The 21,882-nt window shown below is 40.5% G+C and overlaps 1 protein-coding gene across 4 annotated transcripts in view; it reads right to left on the reverse strand.

The window, feature by feature from the left end:
- TNRC6B (trinucleotide repeat containing adaptor 6B) overlaps window positions 1-21,882 on the reverse strand; it is a 288,141-nt gene that overhangs the window by 13,367 nt on the left and 252,892 nt on the right. For all 4 annotated transcript variants that reach the window (XM_066257399.1, XM_066257391.1, XM_066257372.1 and 1 more), the window contains 7 exons: window positions 13,832-13,969; window positions 11,013-11,189; window positions 8,135-8,281; window positions 7,782-7,877; window positions 4,645-4,869; window positions 4,118-4,188; window positions 390-529 (listed from right to left, as the gene is read on the reverse strand). In XM_066257399.1, coding sequence (XP_066113496.1) covers window positions 390-529; window positions 4,118-4,188; window positions 4,645-4,869; window positions 7,782-7,877; window positions 8,135-8,281; window positions 11,013-11,189; window positions 13,832-13,969 — 994 coding nt within the window. The remainder of the gene's footprint in view (window positions 1-389; window positions 530-4,117; window positions 4,189-4,644; window positions 4,870-7,781; window positions 7,878-8,134; window positions 8,282-11,012; window positions 11,190-13,831; window positions 13,970-21,882) is intronic.

A 21,882-nucleotide genomic window follows, 5' to 3' on the forward strand; every position in this document is an offset into this window, starting at 1 on the left:
TACTTCACACAAAATCTCTGCTACCCACCAGAATATTTCATCATCACCCACAATGAAGCCAAATAAGTGGTTAGATACTCTTATGAAAAGTGACAGTAATTATGGTTTCACATTTTCATAAATAGTGGGTTTGTTTTATGGTACTTAAAATGTAATTCACTATTTCACAAGTTCTTCATTTGTGGAATTCCAATTATTGAACTATGACATACACAGGACAATCCACACTTTGGCAGGTTAAGATCAGCCACCTTAGTACCCAAAAACGGCTTATGTGATGACATCATTTGGGGCATGTTCTCATGCATCTTTAATTAGGCACGTGCCAGAACAGGAAGGTGTACATCTTCATGCGTGCTTGTCTCAGTAAGTACAGGATGGGTACTCACATGTGCAGTGCAGTTTGGGCCTTGGCTGCCTCCTGTTTGGTGCTGTATCGAATCAGGGCAGTGCCCTGGGTTAGGTTCAGATGGAATGTCAGCAGTGGGCCGTGCTGCATGCAGATGGTTCTCAAGGTTGACCCATCAATCTAAGGAGTAAGACATTTGTGAGATAAAAACTGGAAGTGAGGTATGAAAGGAAGTCATGTGATCTTACACATGAGAATGAGAGGGCTTCTGTGATTGATAAATAATATAGCATCAGTACTAAATAAGTCTTGCAGGGATGAATGAAGAACTCAAGACAAGGAGTGAGTATACTGAATACAGAGGTCTTCAAGTGAAATTTTAAGATATTTAAAGCACTGAGCTGAAATCTAACCTGCCCATTTTGCAAATAAAAAGTGTGCACAGCCCTGGCTGGTGGTGCAGTGCAGTAAACAAAGTGTTGTTCTGGAGCACTAGGGTTGCCAGCTTGACGCCAAAGTTGCAGGTATGAGCCCTGGTCAGAGTTTATCTGAGAAACAATCAACAGGTGCACAACCAGGTGGAGCAATGAGTTGATGCTTTTTTCTTTCTCCTCCCACCCTTCCTTCTTCTCTCTCTCTCTCACACACACAAAGTTTAAACAAATGTAGCTCCAAATAAAAGCATATGATTCGACCTGTGGTCTATATTCTTTAAGAGGCAAACAAGTGAACACATGCTAATTTGTAGGGCTTTAAAAAAAGAAAATAATATGGTACTCAAAGTTTAAGAAAATGTGCAAAGTTCTTAGCATCATAACTCATGTAGTATTCCTCCACTCCCAAGTTAACAATCTAAAAAAGAGGTAAAGAGGAAGCCACCAACAAGAAAAGCATGGCTAACCATCTGACGATTTAGAACAGTGGTAGTCAACCTGGTCCCTACAACTCACTAGTGGGCGTTCCAGCTTTCATGGTGGGCGGTAGCAGAGCAACCAAAGTATAAATAAAAAGACAGATTTAACTATAGTAAGTTGTTTTATAAAGATTTATTCTGCCAAAAAGCAAAAATCTGACATAAAGTACTTGGTAAGTAATTATTATTATATACTTTAACTTGCTGTAACTCTGCTTTATAAATTTTATAAAGTTAAGTTACTTCCCTACTTTATAAATCACCATTACTGTGGAACCGGTGGGAGGCTAGAAAATTTTACTACTAATAGATACAAAAGTGGGCGGGCGGTAGGTATAAAAAGGTTGACTACCCCCGATTTAGAATGTTGATGGCTGTCTCAGCTCATAGATTATTCGGATGTCCTCTTACTCCTACTTTGGCCATCACAAGGTGAGATTATTTCTACCTACTCTCTGTCCTCTGCTGCCCGCAGCTGATGGGACCAAAAACTGTAGTCACTCACTTTAGTCAGACTCTCATCAATAAGATGTCCAATGACAGAGGATAACTGCCCTCAACTATGACTCAAATGAACAAGTCTATTCACTCTGATTAATTGATTTGCATCAAGATCTTAACTATGTTTATTTAAGCTGCTCAGTCCAATATTTCAGTTCATTTCTTTGGAAGTGAAACAGATTACTATTGGAATAGACTTCAAAAGTTATACTGCTGTAGGCGGCAGTAGAAATATTCTGTGGTTTTACCATGGAAACAGCAGGATGAAACTGGCAGTTTCACCATAATTTGTGTTAGAAAATGACTGGAGAACCAGACCAGGCAGTGACATTGTGGACAGAGTGGTGGCCTGAGACACAGAGGACCCAGGTTCGAAACCCCCAAGGTCACCAGCTTGAGTGCGGGCTCATAGACATGATCCCATAGTTGCTGGCTTGAGCAAGGGGTCACTGGTTAGGCTAGAGCCCCACTGTCAAGGCACCTATGAAAAAGCAATCAATGAACAACTAAGGTCCTTTAACGAAGAATTAATGCTTCTCATCTCTCTCCCTTCCAGTCTGGCTGTCCCTATCTGCCGTTCTGTCTCTCTCTTGCTAAAAAAATAAAAAGAAAATGACTGGAGAAACAGCTCTTAGCATCGTCTTTAAAGTGACAACTGATTATAGAAACATATTAGTGTTCGCCAGTAGTGATTTTTCAGAAGAGATGTCTTTTAAACAAACTTTAGTTGATTAAAAAGTAAATTTATCCAGATATCAAAGATTTGACCTCATAGCCTTTCAAGCTACAATTGAGATTAGTTTGCTATTAAATGGTGTTAATTTTTAAAACTAATCAATTCTTTCTCCCATCCAAGTATTAACCAGGTCTGATCCTGCTTAGCTTCCAAAATCATATGAGATCAAGAGCATTCAGAGTGGTATGGCTGTAGACTAAAATTAATCAATTATTTCTAATATAAACACAGCCAATCCCTATATTCATTTTGTATAAATACACAGATACACTCACCAGTTTTCATATTATAAAACAGAAGTAAACAGCTGGTTAGTTTGCCTAGGCTCATTTCAACACAGTGTACCTCTTCTCTCACCCTGACCACATTACACCCACCACACTATGGGACTACTTAGAAATAATGAGGAGAATATCGTTTTGAGGATGGCTATATAAAATCTTCATGCTTCAGTCAACTATTAGCTAAATAAATAACCTGGGGCTGTTAGCTGAATTACTAGATTCAGGGACTAAAAGCCAATCCAGATTCTCCCTTATTTAAACTGTATTTAGGAAACTGCCTTTCTCAACAGGTACCATGAAATACAAGCCCTGGATTTACTTCCCACAAAATGGGTTCACTGGGTAAATAAATTTAGGAGAAGCTGTATTTCTCCATAGAGAGTTGTAATACATGTTAGCATATTAAAGGATCTAAGAATTCTCACAGTGAGGAAACCTACTTGATTTTGTTTAATCAAATATACATTCCAAACATATTAGGTCAGTCACCTACAAATATCTCCTGGGAACCACTATAGAAAGTACTAGCTTAGTAAGGTGCACCCAAATCCATTTATGAATCAAAGGCAGGGAGGTATAACTGACCCCTTCTAACAAGGTGTTGTAAAAGTTGTGCTGTCAAGTCCAAATGAAGGTATGAGCTCTGTTTCGATGGTTCATTTAACCTAGTTTGAACGCTCAACATAATGCTGCTGCAAATACGTCAGTTATCAAGCAACCAATGGGAAGGGGAGGACACTCTGGTCCAAATGAAGTCCCCTCATAGGGTAAACAACTCAGAGAGCATGTTCTGATGACAAAAATTAGTGATGCCATCTACACAGAAGAGTGTAACAGAGAAAAATCACAAGTACCTATGGGGCATTTAAGCTATAAGACAGACACATTCCTTCTGCAGAGATAGATGGTTAATTATTTATGAAGCAGAAATATGGTTAATAGTGAGCCTCAAAAGTCTTAAATAACAAAAAAAACCAAGTAATTTTCTTGGCAGGTGGTTAAAACACTTAAACATCCATTTCCCACTTGGTTCTAGATTCTGACAGGCAGATCTACAGAGCAAGTTATCTCTGCTGGACAGAATTCACCAGATAAATTATTATTTTATAAACTACGTGTATTAACATCACCATGAAGGCAGGCGTGAAGCTGCATGGCCAACATCCCCCATTCAGCAGTAGCTTCAAGCCTTGGGTGGGGAAACTCTTGCGGGCTGGACCCCTCTGCAGTGACTAGGAAATAAATGAGCTTTCATTTCTGCCCACATCTCCTAGTTTTCTCTCTTTTAACACAATTAAGTCCTATTTAGAAAAATCACAAGGAAGCATGATTACCTGTGGAGTGAGATTGTGAAGAACCAACCAGTAACTAGGACGAACTGAACCACCATCACTCCAGGTAGAGGCTGTAGGCAATCAGAAAAAAGATTAAGAACAGCCATCAAAAAATTTTAAAAGGCATGAATGAGAAACATTTTTCTTTGGCCCACATCCTTCTTCTCTCTTTCTATAAATCACTGTCTCTTTTTTACCTCATTCTGACCTTTACCTCATCACCAAATAGCCAGCTCTCTTCTCCTAGCCCTGGATCCCTATGCACTCTTATGCATTCTCTACAAGACAATGTTTTCCCTCTACTGCTCTCACTCTGCTGTTGGCCACTTTACTCCACCAGCACCTCGGCAGTTCTTGGGTCCCTATGCTTTACAATGACTACAATTTTCTATTCAAGAGATACTTTTCCCTCTACCAGCCAACTGTAATTTTCTCTTCTGTAAAGACATCATCATGTCTTTATCATTTCTGTTAACATAAGACCTCTGTGTTTGAACATGATGCTGCTTTAGGCAGATCCTTCTTACCAGAGGCAAGCCGTGAGTCCTGTGTTCCCCACCCCCTGACTGATCGGGGTGCTGTGCTGCTCCAGGGAGATGACGGTTTGGGGTTGGTCAGACCAGGAGGTGGGCGGGGCAGCGGTGTAGTGTTCCTTGAGGAAATATGGTTTTTCCACATCTTGTTGGAGAGATGAGTGGGGTTGTGTCCTATGGGATCTGGGGACCATGTTGATTTGTAATCAGGGAACTTTGCTATAAAAAAATTGAGGAAGGAATAAAGTTATATAGGTCACCTTTGTCACCAAATACACATAAATTTTGCATATACATGCACACATTTAAATTATAAAAATAGTAAGTGAGCATTTTAAAAGCAGCAATACAAAATAACATTGTTCTTTGAGCTTATTAAATATTACATTTTCAATAACACCTACTCTGAATCGACAAGTTTACAAAATGGAATAAGATAACTAATTCTCACTTTCTTAGCTAAACATAAGCTGAAAGGGAAGATGAATTAATTCAAGGAGAGTATTTCTGAAGCCATCAATCTTACAGCATGTGAAATCTAGTGGAACTGAAGTGTTCTATAAACATTTACTGACTTAATGGAAAGTACACTAGAAAATTAAACTTTTCTTTTTTTTAAAATTTACTTACTGATTTTATATTTTTCTGAAGTTGGAAACAGGAGGCAGACAGACTCCCACATGCGCCCGACTGGGATCCACCTGACATGCCCACCAGGGGGCGATGCTCTGCCCATCTGGGGCATCGCTCTGTTGCAACCAGAGCCATTCTAGCGCCTGAGGCAGAGGCCACAGAGCCATCCTCAGTGCCCGGGCCAACTTTGCTCCAATGGAGCCTTGGCTGCGGGAGGGGAAGAGAGAAAAAGGAAGGAGAGGGGGAGGGGTGGAGAAGCAGATGGGCGCCTCTCCTGTGTGCCCTGGACGGGAATCGAACCCGGGACTCCTGAATGCCAGACCAATGCTCTACCACTGAGCCAACTGGCCAGGGCCTACTTACTGATTTTAAAGAGAGAGAAAAGGGGAGAGAGAGAGACAGACAGAAACATCATTCTGTTTCTGTATGTCCTGACTGGGGATTGAACCAGCAACTTTTGTAAATTGGGACAATGCTCTAACCAATCAAGCCATTCAGCCACTTTTCTTGATCCAGAATATTAGATACTGATTTTCAAACACTTTTAAAATACAATCAACAAATATTCACTGAGGGCTTCCTATGCTTTAAGGCACTAAAAGTGTGTGGGTAATATAAAAAGTTATTCTCAAGAACTTCAGCCCTGGCCGGTTGGCTCAGTGGTAGAGTGTCGGTCTAGCGTGCAGAAGTCCCGGGTTCGATTCCCGGCCAGGGCACACAGGAGAAGCGCCCACCTGCTTCTCCACCCCTCCACCCCTCCTTCCTCTCTGTCTCTCTCTTCCCCTCCCGCAGCCAAGGCTCCATTGGAGCAAAGATGGCCCGGGCGCTGGGGATGGTTCCTTGGCCTCTGTCTCAGGCACTAGAGTGGCTCTGGTCGCAACATGGCGACGCCCAGGATGGGCAGAGCATCGCCCCCTGGTGGGCAGAGTGTCGCCCCCTGGTGGGCGTGCCGGGTGGATCCTGGTCGGGCGCATGCGGGAGTCTGACTGTCGGCACATGTGGGAGTCTGTCTGACTGTCTCTCCCTGTTTCCAGCTTCAGAAAAATGCAAAAAAAAAAAAAAAAAGAACTTCAAGTTCAGATGGGATGAAAAACAAAATTGGTAGTCCCAGGCAATGTTCTGTATGTTCAACACAAAGGAGAAAGACAACATTGGGCTATGAGCAAAGGGCTTTGCAAAGATAGGTCTTGAAGGATTTACATAAATAGGTGGGCTCCGACAGACTGGAAAACATAAACCAAGGTTCAATTTAAACACTTTCTGTACCAAATGTTTCCCCCCAATTTTGGCTGAACAACATTTCAGGGGGCAGACAGGTAAAGGAGTCCATAAAGGTAGGCTGGAGATTGATTAAATACTACTAGAAGATTCTGCAGGAGATTTCAGCATTTAGTGTTTAAAGGAGGATTTAAAATCTGGGTGGCAGTAAATAGAACGGAATGGAAGACATGGGTAAGGGAGATACAACAGCAGAGTAAACCACTCAGAGACATCATCACTGCCTGTTTTCAGTGAGCAAGAGAGAAATGAAGAGCAAGAAAATACTGAGATTTTGTGACTCAGTTGACACATGTGAGCATCACTAAGAAAAATACAGTTTATTTAAAAAGGAAAGATAATTTTGGAAGTGGGACAGTAAATACTCAATTTGAGACAATATTTGGGATGATTCTTGGGTCATCTCTCGGGTGACTATCCAATTGTGGATAAAAGATAACACTGTTCAACCTGAGATATGAGCAGTCACAAGAATAAAAGGGTTAGATTAAAATGAGTTTTTATATGTAAAGAAAAAAGTTCTGTAAAAGTATACTGTAGGATTGTGGTTAGAAACATAAAATACTGAGTTCCTTAGCACACTTATTCAGACCTGTAGCAAATTACATCAACTCTTTGAACCTCTTCATCTACAAAATGGGATAACATCAAGACTCCCCCCATACACTTTGACAAAGGAAAGATAAGAATGCATGCTAAAGGCTTAGCATGCTACCTGGTTTGCAAGGGCACTCAATAAAGGATAGGTTATTGTTGCACTGCTGAAAGGACACAGAGGTAGAAAGAAAAAATATTAAATACAATTTATATGGCCATTAATTTGTCATGTCTTAGCAAGTAGCTAAGAATTTGTCTTACTTTCTAATAGAATCCTTAACAACTTGAATGGCTTAAGGTCCAACTTTTACAAGACCAAAGTGACAATTAACTAAACTGTCTACCAATCTGTAAGGCACTGTGTTAAGTGACACAAGTGTAACCTCTTAACATAACAGCTTCCTGCATTTATGTCACCATCTACTTTGTCCTAAGTCTTGTCCTCTCTGAGACTGAAAGCTCCCCGAGGACATGGCCAATACAAGAGTGGTGCCTCCACCTATGCTGATACATGCTACTCAACTTCTATAAAAGTATTCCTTCAGAAATAAATGCCAACTTCCTTTGTAAAAAAGAATCTGAAAAGAGCTAACCAAAAGAAAACAGACAGGTCACACTCATACCTGAAGTGCTATGAACGTTGGTAAAGGAGTTGTCAGAGGCACTGTAGGGCCAGGCACCAGGTGAAGGCAGCGAGGTGTTGAGGGAAGAATTAGACCCTTTGAGTGACAAATGAAAAACAAGATAAAAATATTGCAGATAAATGTCAGTACAACAAGTGAAACCTTGAAATATTTTATTTAACTTGCAATAGAAGAAGAAACAAAATATATCTAAAAAATGATGTGAAAAGCTTTACATTCTTATGTTTTCTAGTTAAATTAATAGATAATAGCAAGTATAAATGAAGCTACAGATTGAAAAATTTAAAAATGTTGGGTGCTGAATCAACACAAGGGACATTTGACTGATTTACCTGTGGTATTATCCCGCAGAAGTTGGTGGTCAGTATCTACAATGGGAGATGTGGCTGAACCCCCCAGCACGCTTCCTGGGGTGACATAGGGATCAGATTCAGGGTCAATGTTTTGGATACCTTTCCATGGCACTCCTGGTTGGAATTCTGAGAGAAAAAGTATTAGAGGTAGAAGGTTGTTCAAAAAATGGTAAAATAAAGCTTTTTGTTTTGTTTTTTGTTTTTGAGAGAGGCTGGGGGAAAGAAAGGGAGAGAGAAAGAGAGATAGGAACATCAAGCAACTCCTGTATGTGCCCCAACTGGGGAATTGAATTGGCAACCTCTACGCTTTGGGATGACACTCCAGAGCTATCTGGCCAGGGCTTAACTTTTATTGATTTTTAGAGAGACAGAGAGGAAGGGTGGGGGAGAGCATTTGTTGTTCCACTCAGTCATGCATTTTTTGGTTGCTTCCTCTGTGTGCCCTGACTGGGGACTGAACTTACAACCTTGTTTCAGGATGATGCTCTTAACAGACTGAGCTAACCAGCCAGAGCCAAAGTTATGTTTTAATATAAAAAATAGGTATGTAAAAAGTCTAAATATTCAATCTATTTTATTTCAGATAGTCATCATAAAATTAAAAAAAAAAAGAAAAAAAAGTCAGCCTCAACATATACTCTTCCAGCACCACCTTCGTGTCATCACAACATGTCAATCTTCTCTATGGTTGTGAACTTGACGCTAGAATTCATCAGTTCCTGGCCCCAGAACCTCTCTTCTTACTCCCAGGAAAATTCAGGCCTGAAGGCAGGGAAGCAGGATTAGCAGCCTGGTGCTCATGAGAACTGTTCAGGCATCTAGGACAACAACTGGAAGAACGCCCTAACCAGATGGCTCAGTTGGTAGAGCATTGTTCTGACACACAGAGGTTGCCGGTTTAGTCCCTGGTCAGGGAACATACAGAAACAGGTAGATGTTTCTGTGTCTTTCTCTCTCCCTTCCTCTAAAACCATCAAATAAAAACTAAAGAAAAAAAAAAAAGAACTGGAGGAAGAAAATCTAGGTTGGCGATCAGTAACTTCTTCCATCTATCTTACCAGAAACTTGCTCAGATGCACAAACGAAAACACAATACAAATGACCACTACTAAAGAAACTGAGCAGGGACAACTGGCAGGAATAATTTGGCTTATCATGAGAAAGCCTGGAATATATACAATTAAATGTTTATAATTTTTTGTAGGCAAATTTAAGTCATATTCAAAGGTATGTGATAATAAACTTTTATTTTCTAATCATGATGAGGAAAAGCAATATGCATTACATATGAACAGCAGGCACTATATGAGCCTACTCTAATGAAACGCTTACATATTTGTATCACAATTAAAATTATATAGAAGGACATATACCAAATTTTTTATTTTTACTTTCCTACATTTAAATTTTTTTTCTACAATAAAAATAGTTTATTTATACCAAAACAGAGAGAAAGAAAGAGAGAGAGAGAAGTAATAAATATTCTCATTGCACTCAGTGCTGCAAACCTGGGACATAACTGGTAATAAATACTTGTTTAAAAAAATAAATCAGCCTGACTGGTGGTTGCACAGTGGATAGAGCGTCAACCTGGGATGCTGAGGACTCGGGTTCAAAATCCCGAGGTCACTGGCTCCTCCTGAGCCCCCTGGTCAAGGCATGAATGAGAGGCAATCAATGAACAACTGAAGTGATGCAACTATAAGTTGATACTTCTCATGTCTCTCTCTTCCTCCCTCCCTCCCCTCCCCAAAGAAAAAAAAAATCAAATCATGGACATTTCAGAAGAACCCAGGTTACAAAGCATCTCCTATGACAGATGTATGCCAAGTTCTGGTTCCAACGTCACCTTCTTTTGTCCTCAGATTCTTCTCTCCTGACTTCCTTCAGCTTATCCAAGTCCATGCAATATTTACCACACTGTAACTTACTTTTAATGTAAATACCTTATTTTTCTTGACTGAACACTATAGAGCAGAGATACTATTTATTTATTTATTTTTTACAGAGACAGAGAGTGAGTAAGAGAGAGGGATAGACAGGGACAGACAGACAGGAATGGAGAGAGATGAGAAGCATCAATCATTAGTTTTTCCATTGCGTGTTGCAACACCTTAGTTGTTCATTGATTGCTTTCTCATATGTGCCTTAACCATGGGCCATCAGCAGAACGAGTAACCCCTTGCTTGAGCCAGTGACCTTGGGTCCAAGCTGGTGAGCTTTGCTCAAACCAGATGAGTCTGCACTCAAGCTGGCGACCTTGGGGTCTCGAACCTGGGTCCTTCCGCATCCCAGTCCGACGCTCTATCCACTGCGCCACCTCCTGGTCAGGCAGCAGAGATACTATTTAATGAAAACTTTCTATCTTCATCTTCCCACAGCATGGCACATGTCTTGCTTTTATCAGACAATAATTACTGAATGAAAAAAATTAAAGTGGGTGACTTAGTAAAGTTGGTGGCAAAACAATCTGTTCAGAACCTGAAATTAACAATTAAAAAACAAATGATATCTGCTGGACCAGTGATTGCACAGTGGATAGAGCACTGATCTGGGATGCTGAGGTCCAAGTTTTGAAATCCCAAGGTCTTCATCCTAAGTGTGGGATCATTGACATGATCCCATGGTCACTGGCCTGAACCCCAAGGCTGCTGGCTTGAAGCCAAGGTCACAGGCTTGTCTGGAACCCCCAGTCAAGGCTCATATGAGAAGCAATCAATGAACAACTGAAGTGAAGCAACTACAAGTTGATGATTCTCATCCCTCTCCCTTCCTGTCTCTCTAAACAAACAAACAAACAAACAAACCTACAAAAAAACAAATGATATCTCAGAAAAAAACATTTTCTGGACAATACCTGGAGGCCAACTGGCATTGCTGGATTTACTTCCGATTTTATTTGTTGGTGGAGATTTGGCAGGTAACCAGCTATCACCAGCAGGACCCGTATGGCCACCCAGTGTGTCACCCGGGATGATATCGAACTGGTTGTATGGTGACCCTCCTCGGGTCTTACCAGGGGCCACTATAGCGCCTGATGAGAGAGAGAGGAAATTAATTCACCTTGGAAAGGAGTACTGTGAACAGAACTTGTCAATCTTTTAGTCAGAGAAACTCAAACAAATACAGTATTCTGAAGCTTATGCAGTAGAAAGAATACTAGAGTGAGAGGTCATACTTTAGTACCCATATATAATTAATAAGCAGGATGATCTTGAACAGTTAGTTCATTTCACCTTTTTGAGCCTTTCAGTTTTAAAATTTGATGGTCTTATGAAATTAACTGAACTTTAATAAACTACTAATCATGCCATTATCCCCAGTTTCTACACTAATGACTCAAGAGTGAGAAATAATAAAAATTCTAAACAATTCACAGTATATAAGGTTTTTAACTACATTTGTACTAACAATACCCACCCAAGTTCTTCGTGGTGAGCAGGCCTAATTTCACTGGAAGAAGCAATATAAATGGAAGGTAGTCCACTGAAGAGAAAAGCATCTGCAATTGCTTTAAATTCCAAAGCAATGAGATGGAATTCCTGCCTACGGTCTTTGCCAGCACAAGACCAGCAGAAAGCTCTGCAGCGCTGAGATCCATGGCCCCACACACGAAGAACAGCAAATCCTTTGTAACTGCCTTCCTGAGAGCATTTCAGCAGTTTTGTCGGTGCACTCTTCATGTATTTTATATGCCATGGGGCAGGGAAAAATTTTAAAGCTTAAAAATTTAAAATTCTCTTTAACAAAAAATGAGCTTTACTTTAAATAATATTTTTAGCCTCTATGAGATATCATTCTACCTCTCAAACAAATTGTACATGCTGCACAGTGTCACTTGATCTATTCTTAGCATCCTATTTATAAACTGATACAATTATTTCCAAGGTAATGTGTTAAAATATTTGTAAAGATATTGATCAAAAGGTTCAGGCCCTGGATGGGTGGCTCAGTAGATAAAGCATCATCCTAGCACACTGAAGTTGCAGGTTCAATCCCCAGTCAAGGCATATATGAGAAGCAATCAACGAGTACAAAACTGAATGAACCAACTAAGTGGAACAACAAACTGATATCTCTCCCCTCACCCATGAAAAAAAATTTTAAAAATAAATTTTATTTTGGTTTGGCCTGACCAGGTCGTGGTGCAGTAGATAAAGCAACGCCTGGGATACTGAGGACCCAGGTTTGAAACCCTGAGGTCACCTGCTTGAGTATGGGACCACAGACATGACCCCAAAGTCACTGGCTTGAGCCAAAGGTTGCTGGCTTGAGCAAAGGGTCACTGGCTGGGCTGGAGCCCCCTGGTCAAGGTACATATAAAAAAAGCAATCAATGAACTACTAAGATGCCATAACTATTTGTTGATGCTTCTCAACTCTTTCTATTCCTGTCTGTCCCAAATAAATAAATAAATAATTTTTTTTTAAAGGATCTGGTTTGGCCTAGTAGGAGTATCATCAAAACCATAAAACCAGCTCCATGCTCAGCTAAGATGTCATTGATTTTCTGGAGCTACTGAAAGAAATTTGATTCAAGGGCACATTATAATAAAGTAGTAGAACATGAAAAGCTCAATTCCCTTGGGGATTGCTAAAGACTTCGGGAAAATACTAACTGTAATCTCTAAAAAGGCAAGTGGCTATCTTACTTCTGAGATACCCTCTCACGTGCCATTTCGTACTTACTGTCATGCACCTATTATGTCTCTGGGGAAGGAAGCAGTGTTAAGTGCCCAAAGCTACAGATGTTGGGCTTGGATTATTCAGTTCAGAAACAGATCACATAGTTTTAAAAAAATCATTCTTGATTTTGTGCCACAAAATCAAATGACGATGCTTTGGGATAGCAGGCAGAGAGGTCCACACAGCCACTTCAGCAGTCTCCAGATAGGCACATTTTTAAGAGTGGCTTATAAAGAAACCCTGGAAGGCTTTAGACTGATGGGGCTGAGGCCTGTCAGGAAGCTGCACCAGGAGCAGTCCCACACCTATTTGTTTATACTTGGTTCTCATAGCTACGATGAATCCATGTGAATTACTGTCAATTGAAACAAAGGCTGTAGGAAGAGTCAGAGACCTTTCATCTGTCTTAACAGGGAAAAGGACAAGTTCCTATAGAGATTCTGAAGAAGAAGGGCTGACCCACATTTATAACCAAAGCCTGGAAAGCCCTCAATTGCTGTCCAGCAAACCCTGTAATTCATAAAGAAAGCTTTGTGGAAAGTTCAAGTCTCATGTATTGATCTGTTAGTCATCTTTGGAGATTGAAGGGTTCAAAATCAACACGACAGGTATTTGTTGTGATCTCTTACATGTTAAATTAAAAACAACCTGATTCTGTTCTCTCAGCCAAATCATTAGGATTTTACTGGGTACTCAAGTTCACTTCTACTACCTTTAATTCCATCCATCCCCACTGCAGGTGGGAAATTTTGCTCCCTTTAATCAGAAATAGCATTTTAAGTTTCTCATAAGTTGAAATAAACACAATCTTCCTTCATAGGTGATCATAAGACCGGGGCTGTGGGGTGAGGGTTGGTGGAGAAAAAGAATCAAAGAGACTCACTAAGAAAAAGCTATAGATCTGTGCTTTAAAATAATTTTACAGGACACTTCATCAAGGCCTGCTGAAGGTTCAAAGAGCTCCAACTCATAATGCTTTGCTTGCCCTTACCATTTTTGTGCATACTGGCTTCCTGTGTGGCTACAGAGGGCAGTCCCTCCATCATGGAGGTCCACTGTTTAAAGCGAGACTCTGTTCCAGCCTCCTTCCCACCAACCATGCCATAGTCCAGGCCGCCAGAGCTGAAGCCTAAAACAGAGAACCACATTTTATGTCTTTCTATAAATTTCTAGTATTAGTAAAAAGAATTCTGAGGCAGAACCCATGAATGGCTTCATTTTTAACTTAAAGACTAATTCACAAGGAGTTTCACTCAGAAACAGGTGTTTTGATTCAAAATGCTGATGTTGGCCCTTACTTGCTAAAAAACATGCCTCTGTTAAGGTATGAAAACGTGTGTATGGCTGCCATGTAATTAAGACCATCTCACTCACTGGTTAATTTAGCTAACATTTGTGCCTGAGAGAATGTTGGGGCCAGTAATTCAGCTAAAATGGAGGTGTCCACATATCAAACTAATACAGAATTAAGAGCAGCTACAAGGTTGTGGTAAGGGTTCTGATGGAGGAAAGGCTTTGAAAAGAAGGAAAATTTTTATCTAAGGCCTAAACTAGGTATGCAACTAAGTCAAGGAAACCAAATACAAAGCTCTAATTATGAAAATAAGTCATATTTAAGGACTAATAAGAGTCCAATGTAACTCTGTTGCTTGACTATAGATAAAGTGAGGCAAAGTGGCAGGAGATGGGGTGAAATGAAGAATCAGGTCAGAAAGGGTCTTTTTTTAAATTTTTTATTTATTTATTCATTTTAGAGAGGAGAGAGAGAAAGAGAGAGAGAGAGAGAGAGAGAGAGAGAGAGGAGAGACAGAGAGAGAGAAGGGGGAGGAGCAGGAAGCATCAACCCCCATATGTGCCTTGACCAGGCAAGCCCAGGGTTTCGAACCAGCAACCTCAGCATTTCCAGGTCGACACTTTATCCACTGCGCCACCACAGGTCAGGCTCAGATAGGGTCTTTATATATTAAGTTAAGGAGTTTGGACTTTTTCCCCTCTAAGATAATGAAAAATTTTAAGTAAGTGAGAGAGAGATAACTAGATTTGTATTTTAGAAAGAGAAATGGCAGTGTGAGAACAGGGTAGATGAAGATCAAGACAGAATCTGAGAGATCAATTTGAAAGAAGTTTTTATGCAGTGATGACAACCTGAAAGCCTGAATAGGTCATTAGTAAGAGGTTTAGAGTTTTCTTTGTCGTGAGCCCCCAGATAAGCCTGGGTACCAGGCTTTCAACAGAAGTTTTGATGGGTAACATTTTCCCACTCAACAGGAAGGGACACATGAAAGGCAAAGTTAGAGGCTTGTTGATGGAGTCTCACAAGGTCCACCGTCCATAAGAATGTCCTTAATATTTCTTTCAAACTGACTCTCACAAAAGTAAAATAAAGGACTAAAATAAAGAAATGAAACAGGGAAGGGGGAGAACAATGAATAACTAGAGAGACCATTTGGAGCCAGAGAAGCGATCAGGGTTCCCACCATGCCAATGCTCAGGTAGCCTGTAGAAGTCAAATACCAATCTATTCTTACTCCAGAATGTGTGGCTCTGGCCAGGCCAGACTCCATGCTGTATTCATTTTACTCACCTACCATCTGTCTGCTGGTGTCTTATTGGCCCCTAACTACCATTTATCCAATCCCACTGAAGGTCCGGGTCATGTATTTCCTCCCCTGTGTGTCTCCTAGTTGTCAGGGATAATTTTATAAATGCATAATAAATCAAGTTCAAGTAATTTCTAACACATTCTTGACCTATATTTAAAATGTTGCTATAAATATAAAGGATACTTCCTTCACATTGGAACTGACTTCACTAGTCCAAATGATTGAAGGGTTGAGAGCAGAAATCTTTGGTGTGAGCTAGAAATACTGCTAATAAAACAATGTTTTGTTTTTTTCTTAAAAAGAGTTTAAGATATTTTCTTCTTGAAATGAGACTGGAGGGCAGGGAAGTTGAAAGGAACAAGGGCTTTCTCTGACATAAACTTTAATGGCTCAAGTGTGTTGTTCCTTGGGCAAATTATACATCTACACGTGACAGAGAAAACCAGCCCAAGGTGCCTGGAGTTCAGACTCTCTGAAAGCTGATTCCAGACACTGAGAAAGAGCTTTTGAAAATAACCCAGAATTCTGGTAAAGATTAAAAACAGAAATGTTGAGATTAGGAAGAGGATAAGGAACCATTTACTGCCTATTAATTTTTCTTTGAAGTTGCTGTAAAATTTCTCTAAAACTCATAGTGAATTAAAGATATTAAATTTTAGCTGTTTAGAGTTCTTTTGTGACATGAAATATAGAAAATTAGTAAGTTATTATTTTTTTGTGTGATAGAAACAGAGAGAGAGACAGAGAGAGGGACAGATAGGGACAGACTGTAAGGGAGATGAGAAGCATCAATTCTTTGTTGCGGCACCTTAGTTGTTCATTGATTGTTTCTCATATGTGCCCTGATGGGGGCGGGGGAGCCCTACAGCAGAGCGAGTGACCCCTTGCTTAAGCCAGCAACCTTTGGGCTCAAGCCAGCAACAATGGGGTCACGTCTATGATCCCACGCTCAAGCCAGTGACCCCACACTCAAGCTGGTGACCTTGGGGTTTTGAACCTGGGTCCTCTGCGTCCCAGTCTGACTGATGCTCTATCCGCTGCATCACCACCTGGCCAGGCAAGTATTATCTTTTTTTTTTTTTTTTTTTTTGTATTTTTCTGAAGCTAGAAACGGGGAGAGACAGTCAGACAAACTCCCGCATGCGCCCGACCGGGATGCACCCGGCACGCCCACCAGGGGGCGACGCTCTGCCCCTCCGGGGCATTGCTCTGTTGCAACCAGAGCCACTCTAGCGCCTGGGGCAGTGGCCAAGGAGCCATCCCCAGTGCCCGGGCCATCTTTGCTCCAATGGAGCCTCGGCTGCAGGAGGGGAAGAGAGAGACAGAGAGGAAGGAGAGGGGGAGGGGTGAAGAAGCAGATGGGCTCTTCTCCTGTGTGCCCTGGCCGGGAATCGAACCCGGGACTTCTGCACACCAGGCCGATGCTCTACCACTGAGCCAACCGGCCAGGGCAGTGTTATCTTTTTTAACAAAGAGTTTAACAACTTAAAAAACTTTCTTTAATTTATTGATTTTAAGAGAGGAATGGAGAGGGAGAGACAGGAATATCATTCTTTTCCCTGTATGTGCCCTGATCAGGGATCGAACTGGCAACCTCTGCATTTCAAAATGAAGCTCTAACCAATTGAGCTATCTGGCCAGGGCTCGAATAATAAATCTTAGGAGAGGGGAGAGCCCTGGCCAGTGGCACAGTGAATAGAGCATGTCCAGGAGCTCCAAAGTCACCAGTTTGAGTCCTGTTAAGGACACATATAGTAAGCAATCAATGGCACAACTAAACGGAATAAGTTGATGCTATTCTCTATCAAAAATAAAAATAAAAAAAGGAGAGGGGAGAGTTTGAACATCCACCTCAACCTTATGCAAAGTAAGTGGGCATTTTTCTTATTAGAAACTTGGGGACCAAATGCCATTAAATATGGCGGCATCATAATTAAATAACAAGGTTTGGTAAGAAAAAAAAATTAAAAGGAATTAGAAGAACAAAAAATAAAACTGCCTTGAAAGGTTCACCTACAAATCCAAAACTATGAAAGGAAAAAAATCAGTGCAACGTTGTACATAACTCTGTCTTTCTCTATGTCATGTAGCAATTGGCACGACATTAGGAAACAGAACGTACTCAACATCTGGAGGGAAGGGATTCTGGAACACTGTATGCTCATGGCTGCATTAACAGAAAACAGAGGAGCATACCACTTGTGATCTCTGGGCTATTTATGAGCTATCATACCTCTAAACCCAGGAAAACACTGACTTTATTATACTTGCTATTTCATTAAAACCAAACTTGCTCAGTCCACCAAGTGGCCTCCCTGTAATTTTCTAGCTCACCAATACTTGAACTCAAATCAAACAAACCATTTAGTTCAGTTTAATGAATATTTATGGAGAGCCTAATTTGCCCCAGGTTCTGTGTTGGCAGCTGAAGTACAAATGGAGATAAGACATACCCCTTACCTTCCCAGGGACGCATTTCACCAGTATATCCCTTTTATCTACCTTATCATTCTTACAAAAACAACCCTTTGCATCTCTTATCTGTCCTTTCTCCTGCTTCCAGTACCCTAATACATCATCTACTCATCACTACCACTTGGTTCAGTGCTTACCATCTGAAGGAAACTGTCTCAAATCAACTTGTCCTTAATAGATCACTCCATCACTCCCTTTGTCAATAGTTCTCTATTTTCTGCTACTCCTTTTGTTGTAGATTAAAAAACAAACTAATGCTTTTGAAATAATTTTAATAAAAAATAAATTATAAAAGAAACAAAGCAGGCTTGACCTGTGGTGGTGCAGTAGATAAAGTGTCGACCTGGAAATGCTGAGGTTGCCGGTTTGAAACCCTGGGCTTGCCTGGTCAAGGCACATATGGGAGTTGATGCTTCCAGCTCCTCCCCCCTTCTCTCTCTCTGCCTCTCTCTCTGTCTCTCTCTCTTTCTCTGTCTCTCTCTCTCCCTCTCTCTCTCCTCTCTAAAAATGAATAATAATAAAGAAAAAGAAACAAATCACCCACAGTTGCCATTTAACACAACAGTTCTAAACCGTGTCTACAGGTACATGATATGGCCATATTCATAATTCCAGGAGAGATGCAAATTACTCTCCTATTTTAATAATCTATAATAATCAATAACTCACTGGGTTCACTGGATATATCACACATAAATATTTCAATTTTGATATATTTTAAACATAAACAGTATGATTTTATTGGAAATGCAATTTCTAATAAGAGTGATATTTCCCAATTAGTTCAGCTACTGTGAATGACGAGGAATTATTAATAAAATGATCAAATTTACGCTACTCTATGCTTATTTTTTTACAAATTTTTGTAGACATAATGCACTGAGAAACCTTATATAAATAAGCAAATTGGAAAAGAAGGAGCCTTGTTATAACATCACATTTCTTTGAATTCCTTTTAAAGCATATGTATTCCCTCCTCACCAGGGTTAAAAACATAGATACTAAAACATAACTTTATAGATAGGTCATTATCACCTGACAAATTAATTAGGTATATTTTCCAATTTTGCTACAAGCAGAGAATTAGAAAACCACCTATTTTATAAAAACCATCAGTTAAAAATGAGTTAAGTGAAAAAAAAATAGTTTAGTCATTCAATTTTGAGAAAGTCATTATGGATTTTGAGAAAATATACCAAAAGAGGCTTTATCAAGACTTAAGAAACTTTTAAGTATTCCTGCTACTTCCACAGGTGTCCTTTTTAGTTCAATACACTCAGTGTTAGGAAAACTGAAATACTACCATGTTTCCCCACGTATAAGATGCACCCTTTTCTGAAATATTTTGGGTCTAAAAATTGGGTACATCTTATACAGTGGTTGCAGATTTTTTTTTTACTTGCGCTTGTTTTCCCACTCCTTGTTGTAGACAATTTGACACCAGCAGGAAGAGTGAAGAAACCAACTATAGGAGAAGTTTGTACCTGGGTGAAAAGATTCTGGGATAATATAAAAATTGAGATTGCTGTCAAGTCATTTAAGAAGTGTGGCATTTCAAATGCCATAGATGGAACTGAGGACAAGGCAATATATGAAGACAGTGATTTGTCATCAGACACAGAGGAGGATAAGCTAATGGATGGGAGTTTTGACAGTGATGAGGTGTTGTATGAATTTTATGATGAACAAAAACTTGAGTTCAATAACATTATGCAATATATTTCCCCCCAAAATTAAGGTGTGCATTATACACGGAAGCGTCTTATCATGGGGAAATATGGTATTCATTCTATTACATCTTTGCCATATAATCTTTTTGTGAAAGAAACTGAATCTCTGCATAAGCTTTAAATATATATATATATATATATATATATATATATATATATACATTTTTTTTTTTTTTGTATTTTTCTGAAGCTCGAAACGGGGAGAGAGTCAGACAGACTCCCGCATACGCCCGACCGGGATCCACCCGGCATGCCCACCAGGGGCTCCGCTCTGCCCCTCCGGGGCGTCGCTCTGCCGCAACCAGAGCCACTCTAGCGCCTGGGGCAGAGGCCAAGGAGCCATCCCCAGTGCCCGGGCCATCTTTGCTCCAATGGAACCTTGGCTGCGGGAGGGGAAGAGAGAGACAGAGAGGAAGGAGGGGGGTCGGTGGAGAAGCAAATGGGCGCCTCTCCTACGTGCCCTGGCCGGGAATCGAACCCAGGTCCCCCGCACGCCAGGCCGATGCTCTACGGCTGAGCCAACTGGCCAGGGCCTTTAAATATATTTTTATCAAAATTTTATAGCTACAGGCCCTGGCCGGTTGGCTCAGTGGTAGAGCGTCAGCCTGGCGTGTGGAAGTCCCGGGTTCGATTCCCGGCCAGGGCATACAGGAGAGGCGCCCATCTGCTTCTCCACCCCTCCCCCTCTCCTTCCTCTCTGTCTCTCTCTTCCCCTCCCGCAGCCGAGGCTCCATTGGAGCAAAAGATGGCCCGGGCACTGGGGATAGCTCTGTGGCCTCTGCCCCAGGCGCTAGAGTGGGTCTGGTCGCAACAGAGCGAAGCCCCAGATGGGCAGAGCATCTCCCCCCCCCCCCCCCCCCGTGGGCGTGCTGAGTGGATCCCAGTCGGGCACATGCGGGAGTCTGTCTGACTGCCTCCTCGTTTCCAGCTTCAGAAAAATACAAAAAATAAGTAAATAAATAAATAAATAAATTTATAGCTACAGATTTAGTTTATTCAAAACAGGTAGCCAAATCAGACTTACTTTCAGTCCCAAAATCTATTTTTCAGTTCAAACAAATGAGGTAATATACATTAAGAAAAGTTATATAATATGCATCTGGCAAGGAAGATAACTGGTTAGATTACAATTAATATAATAAAGATCTAATAAATTAATTTAGCTATTGTTTACTATTAACAAATATAAACAAGTTAATAAGTCAATATGTTCTTTCTCCTTACTTCATTTGGATTATGATACATAGCTAAATTTGTAAGTTTTTTACAAAGCAGGAGTATGATAAAAGATGAAAAATTTCTTTAGTAAATGTATATATGTGTGTCTACTCAACTATGATCCTTCAGTCATTAGGAATAGTTAAGACAAGAACAATAACCACAAATAATACCAATAATCTAATAAGACATCATGATGAAATTTTTTTTATATATTTAGTAAATAAAGATATATGCTGCTAAAAACTAACAGGTTCATAAAAAACATTTAATTTTACTTCTTTTTGTGTCAGAGACAGAGAGAGGGGCAGATAGGGACAGACAGGAAGGAAGAGACGAGAAGCATCAATTCTTCATTGTGGCTCCTTAGTTGTTTGACTGCTTTCTCATTTGTGCCTTGACTAGGGGCTGCAGCAGAGCAAGTAACCCTTTGCTCAAGCCAGATGAGCCCTTGCTCAAGCCAGCAACCTTGGGGTTTTGAACCTGGGTCCTCCAAGTCCCAGTCTGACGCTCCATCCACTGCACCACTGCCTGGTCAGGCAAATTTTACTTTTTAATAGGAGGTAGAAAATATAAAAGATATTGTAAGGATTGACTGTCACTGGAATATATCATGACTTTAGGCCTTTAACCATTGAGTGACTAACATATACACCACCTAAAGGAAACCACGTAAACAGTTTACCCACAGGCCTTACCTGATTCATTGTGAAAAACATGTATTTAAGTGTCACTATTGTATATGCTCAAGCTGTTTGAGGGTGCTTTTCTTTCTACCTAAGACACGCTCTAGGGATGAGTAATGAGAAGAGCTGAAAAGAACTATTTGCATTTAAACTAGTGGAAAAGTTGCTTGTGGATTCCAGATGCTTTCTTTGCTTTGAACTGACTGGACTCGACTTTGAGAACTATGCACTCTGACAAAAAGGGATGGAAGAAGCAACATTGCCCTGCTTTAGAATCACATATGGTGTCTAAATTCAGAACAACTAACCACATATCAAAAAAATGTCAAG

Source organism: Saccopteryx bilineata, chromosome 1, assembly GCF_036850765.1.
Source record: "Saccopteryx bilineata isolate mSacBil1 chromosome 1, mSacBil1_pri_phased_curated, whole genome shotgun sequence".
Lineage (NCBI taxonomy): Eukaryota > Metazoa > Chordata > Mammalia > Chiroptera > Emballonuridae > Saccopteryx > Saccopteryx bilineata.